Raw genomic sequence first — 6085 nt, 5'->3', positions numbered from 1 at the left:
TTTTACTTTTGGAATGTTACTATTTCGTATAGCTCCTACAGCACAGTGGTCACTGACATCATCTGTAAGAATTCCTATAAGGGTGAATTTATGGGATTTATTTGTTACTATGACATCAATTAGAGTGGATTTGCCTGGGTTCTTAAGATTAGGTTGGACTTGTAAAGTGCGAGTATTGGCCATCACCTTATTAGAAAACAAAAATGCATGAGTTGGAAATTGAGATAATAAAGCCCAACTTCTCAGTTATCTTAGAAGGAGATTCCTGCATACAGATAGGACTGGTACAAATGATCTACAAACTGGACAAGGATGAGGAAGCAGACATCCTGTAGAAATACAAATATGTGTTCACAGGGTTGGGTTGTGTGTGGGACAGCAGCACATTTAGGTATATCAAGCTTTAGCTCCGGTTATTTGCCTACCCAGAAAGGTGCCTTTAGCACTGAAAGACAACGACAAATGTGAAGAAGAAAGGATAGGGAAACTCTGTGTGTTTGAAAAACATACAGAACCTACTGACTAGGTTAACAGCCTGGTCAATGTAGGAAAGCCAACCAAAAAATTAAGAATCTGCATAGACCTCCAACACCTCAACAAAGATATAAAGAAGGAACACTATCCCCTGAGGAAAGTAGAGGAGGTTGTGGCAGAAATGCCAAATGCAAAGTTATTTTCAGTGTTTGTTGCAAACCATGGCTTCTGGCAAATACAACTGAATGAGGACAGTTCTAAGGTGTTTACCTTTAACACACCATTTGGTAGGTACAGATTCAAAGCCAGTGCACAGGAGGAGATAGAAGTCCAGCTGCGAGTTGTTTCCCCGCTCGGGTGAAGGGGTGGGGGGGGGGGTCCAATTTCAGTCCAATTTAGGTTGACTCGGTGGAATTTGTTTGAATCTATGTTCATCAATCAATTGCTACCGACCTCAGGGTCATACGTGCATCCAGTTCATGTAGTGATTTTGACAGTCCATCGACCTTCTCTGCCAGTCCGGTGGTTACACAAAGCAACACAACCGACTGAGCCCTGATTATATCAATCCCCCTCTATGCTTCCACAGACCGGTCTGAGATGTTATGAGACAGTTCACTGGACTGGTCAGCCCTCAGATGTAAAACTTTCATCCTCTCAATCACGCCATGTTAGCACTCTTTAGGTTCCCCAGACAGCTTGTGGGTAAATTTGCTGGCGGCTGTCTTACCAATATTCCGATAGGTCAGGGAGACTCCAAGTCAGATGATCAGGAGCCCAATCAACAGAATTCCAATTATCCAAATATCTTCAACATCTTTGACAGGCAGGATGTCCAGGCAGACCGCTTGCCAATTATTCCATGAATCGTGAGCATAGCCTACAGGGAATGTCCCACTGAGGCAGATCGGCTCACCCGGTGAAGGATGCTTGGGTGAAAAAATCTTGCCAATAGCGCTGAGAGACCAGTTAATCATATCCATGTTGTATGTTCCAGGAAAGCTGGAGGCAGGGGACAAAGAGAAAGGTTTCACACAACAAGGTAGACAGACTAGAAAAGGAGCCAAGCTAAGATAAGACGGGAGAGGAGGAAAAACATGACTGCTCTCGCCAGAAGCAGGAAGAAGAAGCCATGGACATACTGGACATTCAGGGAGGAAAGTCAGAAAGTCCTGTCCCAAAAAAACCAGAGCAAAGAAAAAACATTTGATGAAGCCTGGGAAATCTGGGAATCGTCAAATACAAGGAGAGAGCATTGTCCAAACAAATTGAGGACACAGTGTTGAAGTGTACTGTCTGTAACACCTTTGAAGCGAGCAATGTGAAAGAACCACTCTTGCGCCATGACATACCAGACAGATGATGGTAGGTGTGGATCTGTTTGTTTTGATCTACTATGAGGAGATTACCATTCAAAATACCCAGAAATTGCCAAACTGTCACAAACTACTAGCAACCATGTCATCGTAGCTCTTAATCCATGCTTGCAAGACACAGGATTCCAGACAAAGTCCTGTCAGACAATGGACCGCAGTTTGCAAGTGAGGAGTTCAAGCGCTTCACAAAAGTGTGCAAGTTTAAACACAAAACCTCAAGCCCAGGATTCCCACAATCCAATGTTTAAAGCAGCCGAGCAATCCCGACAATAAAAAATTTGCTCAAGAAAGCACAAGACAGCAGAGGAGACCCATATATGCTCTTCTTAAGGACAAGAATGAACCTCTGGATAAGATGAAACTTTCTCCTGCCCAATTGTTGATGGGTCGATGTCTGAAAACAAAACTGACTGCTACTGATCAGCTTTAATACCTCAGTGGTACAGAAATGTGCTCAAATGCATAAAACAGAGATAGATGAAACAAAAACACAACCTTGATTACAAAGCAAGAGAACTATATACAGTACATTACAGGAGGGAGAGACAGTCAAATACAGAGTAGGAAATACATGGCAGCAAGTTATTGAGAAACATAGCCATGATCAGCCAGGGCATTTGTGATCCAAACACCTGAAGGCAGAATCTTTCAGATAAAACAGGCAAGCCCTGCTGAATAGCAGAGAGGACATTTTTCCAGAACAGAATGTTAAAGATCAGGAAGACGTTCCAGCAACCTATAAGCCAACTGAAGCCACGTTGGTGATGTCAGCACCGGTTGCTTATTTTGTGAAAGAAACTGGAAGACCAACAATGACTGCAGAAGGTCCAATAAAGATATCATGCTTTGGTAAAGTGATTAAACCTCCAAAATGCTATTCACTGTAGTTACAGGGTAGTAAATTAATGTGTGTACTGAATCAAAAGCAAAATTGCATGCATGTTTAGGTTTATTGAAAATAATTCTGTCAACATTAGACTCAGAAACTAATAGTTTAAGATCAGTGGAAGTATCTTTAAGATGACAAAGCTTAGGGCTTAAATAATATGGAGATATAGTATATTTAGATTATGTGTGTTTACACGGGTTATGTATTTTGATGTTCTACTTGAAAGAAGGGGGTGTAAGGTGTAGTGTCCCATGTTAACCTGAAGGGGTGCTATCAAGTTGATTACCTGTATTTGCTGTAGAACAGCAGACAGTAAACAAGCACGGCTTCACATTACACACGGGTTATTTCGTATTCTCATCATAGAGTGTACGAAATTACAAACGCAGCTAAAGTGGCGTTTACTGCTAGCTTAATGCAAACTAATGTTGCTGATAGCTACATTAAGATTTTGGTTAAACCCTATGGTAGCATGACACATCTCAATTTTATTAAGGTAAAATAACAACTGGTAAATATAAGGAAGTGTGCACAATAAATGACAAAAAGCTGGAAAACATAATGTATGGTAATAACTCTGGTTTACCATGGAATTAATAGATTTTGTTCTATTAGCTGTTCTTGTTAGCTGTGCTGTCAGATAAACAGGCTTGAGGCTACATCTGTAGCGGTGACATGGAAGCTATAATTACAGGGTCACATCTCTTTCTCTCTTTAAAGAGCTGTGCTAAGTGGCGCTCCATATTTGTACTTTTTAAAATCCAAAATGGGAATGTAATTTCAACAGCAGCACAAACATACTGCATAATATTTCATCACTAGGCTGATTTAAGAATTTAATATAGGCTGTCTGTATATTTAACAGTGAGTTAATTTCTTTCAGGTGTGAGGATGGTGGATCAGGAAAGATAGGGGAAGCAACTAGGTCTAAAATCATGTGGAAGTGTAGTAGGGGAGCCACTTGATACCAACAGATTGCTTTCTTAATATTTTTAATATGGAAAAACTAAAATGGGAAATATATTACATGATGTTTGTTTGACAATATGTCTTAAGGGAGAAGAACACAGCTGCACAGGCGAGAAGTGAATGAGACAGACATGATGAGACCAGTGATGATATCAGGTAGGAGTTCTATTAGACCACACATAACTAAATGTCCAGTTCAAGCTCTGAGTCCTCCTCACTTTTGTTTCATTTTGCATTGATTATTTCTGTTGCTAGATCTAAATAATTTAACATGTTTTGTTATATGATATAATTGATATAACAATATAATGATATAATATATCTTGATAATTAATTCTTGATGAAAATAAATTATTATACAATTTAATTATTTATGATTATGGTAGGCCTACAGTGGCTGATATACTTTAAAATAAACCTTTATTATTTAAATTGTTGCTGCCTCTTGGTTTGATTGCAAGAGGTCGGTGCCGCGGCACTGCCTAGTGCTGCCATGCAAATGAAGAGACGTTGGAGATGGTATGATAGAAAATGTTAACGTGGTAGACAAGCCAGTAGCCTTCTGTTAACTGTAGCTCAAGATTGTGGCTACTTCAACTTAATGTTATGTAGCTAGCTAGAGCCACGGAGTACAGTATTTTTTTTCAACTCAAAAAGGCTTTGCAAAATAAACTGTACATTCATCAGGCTCTGTTGAATAATGTCTGCCTTGAAAAGTAGGAAAAGCTCAAAGAAGCAGAAAGTTGCAAAAACACAAGAGCATTCGTTGAAGGTATTATGTTTGACTAATATTAAAATGCAAGGCACGGCATCCTAATAATGTAGGGACAGTAATGCTACAGTAAATTTACTGGAGTGCTGGGTTGTACCTTGCTGTGGCCTTTCTTGTGATCAGTCCACACATTAAAGGATCCCTGCATCAGCAGCTTCCCGAGGTCACTCAAGTTTCCCTGTGAACATTAACACACAGACAGACAGAAAGTTAGAGCACTTGTCAATACAGTCATAGGGTTAAGGAACATCAATAATCCCTTAAAGAAGAAGTACCATTGTCAAAGCTGGAATGCACATTAACCCATCTTTGTAAATAGAGTAAATAATTTTATCTTGTGTTTACTCCAGTATTCTTTGCATTGCCATGTTCCCTTGCACAACCTGTACCATAGCCTGTAACTTGGTTTCATCTTTATACTAGGGCGGTGCCCGTTTAAAATGTGCCTGTTTGGAATGGGCAGTTTGCTTTGGCCTGTGGTATTGCTTGTAGAATTCTTCAAAACCAAATTATACCTCAAACTTACTTACAGAAGGAACCCAAACCATTTAATATCCAACTTAACTGTAGGCTATAGCCTACTACTGACTTACTGATTTACCTGACAGAGAGCATTGCAGATTCAGAATGTAATCACAATGAAAATGTGGAGTAACCAGACATTAGCGTCATGGACTCATGGCTGTGCGCTACCCACCTGGAACGCTATGAGAGCTAAACTGCACATATCTATGTTAATCAACCACCAGAACCTGACCATTGCGTGTTTGTGTGTGTGTGTGCACTTGCAAAAAGAGAGAGAGGACATTGTTGTCTTGTGTCGTATGATCGGTAACAAATTTCCCATTTCAGCCGAAGTGTTAATTTTCATACAGGTTTAGAGGCTTGACGGTTGACGGTGAAGTAGAGGATTTGATTTGCAAGGGTACTTTGACGACGGTAATGTTATTAGTTAGCAGTATACTTAATTAACATGGGGTGTGTCGAATGAAAAGAGCTTTCTGCCTGGTTCAGCTCTGACATTTTCTTTCGTTACATTGTGCAGCGCATTGCATTGTGCAGGAATTATCTCCAAACATTATGTTTTGCCTCTGTTTAGAAGCGGTGAATGTAGGCTACAGCTCACAGCAACTTAATACTATAAGGTGGGCTGGCTTATCTTCAGAGGTGGGTAGTAACGAGTTACATTTACTCCGTTACATTTACTTGAGTAAGTTTTTGAAAAAATTGTACTTCTAGGAGTAGTTTTAAATCACTATACTTTTACTTTTACTTGACTAGATTAGTGAAAAATAAACTGTACTCTTACTCCGCTACATTAGGCTACAATGAGCCCGTTACTCGTTACTACGCTTCATTGTTTTTACCCCCGCTTACGTCTCATTTTAATGTTTTATTTTGACAGAGAGAGAGAGTCTTCCGCTGAAGGCTCTGCCACGTGACTGTGCTTAACCAATCACACGTCGTTGTGCAGTGACGTGACCACACTCGTTTCAGCAGCGGGACAGGTTAGCCCATATACACATAAAGAGGTTAGCTTTACAGTCGAAAAAAAGCGAAGACGCAGAATCAAAAGTCGCCAAGCCAACGCAGACCAGGATGACC

General features: G+C 40.1%; 1 protein-coding gene and 1 long non-coding RNA gene across 6 annotated transcripts in view; one reads left to right on the top strand and one right to left on the bottom strand.

The window, feature by feature from the left end:
• The window catches only part of LOC117950432, a 14768-nt gene extending 12749 nt beyond the window's left edge, over positions 1-2019 (top strand). Inside the window, exons 2-3 of the long non-coding RNA XR_004657893.1 lie at positions 1628-1635; positions 2009-2019. This is a non-coding gene — a long non-coding RNA (uncharacterized LOC117950432). The remainder of the gene's footprint in view (positions 1-1627; positions 1636-2008) is intronic.
• Positions 1-6085, bottom strand: part of mcf2l2 (MCF.2 cell line derived transforming sequence-like 2) — a 216638-nt gene that overhangs the window by 54847 nt on the left and 155706 nt on the right. For all 5 annotated transcript variants that reach the window (XM_034881481.1, XM_034881485.1, XM_034881482.1 and 2 more), the window contains exon 22: positions 4578-4658. In XM_034881481.1, the coding sequence (XP_034737372.1) occupies positions 4578-4658 (81 nt within the window). The remainder of the gene's footprint in view (positions 1-4577; positions 4659-6085) is intronic.

Source organism: Etheostoma cragini, chromosome 9 (assembly GCF_013103735.1).
Source record: "Etheostoma cragini isolate CJK2018 chromosome 9, CSU_Ecrag_1.0, whole genome shotgun sequence".
NCBI lineage: Eukaryota > Metazoa > Chordata > Actinopteri > Perciformes > Percidae > Etheostoma > Etheostoma cragini.
This window is presented reverse-complemented; position numbering and strand designations above follow the sequence as displayed.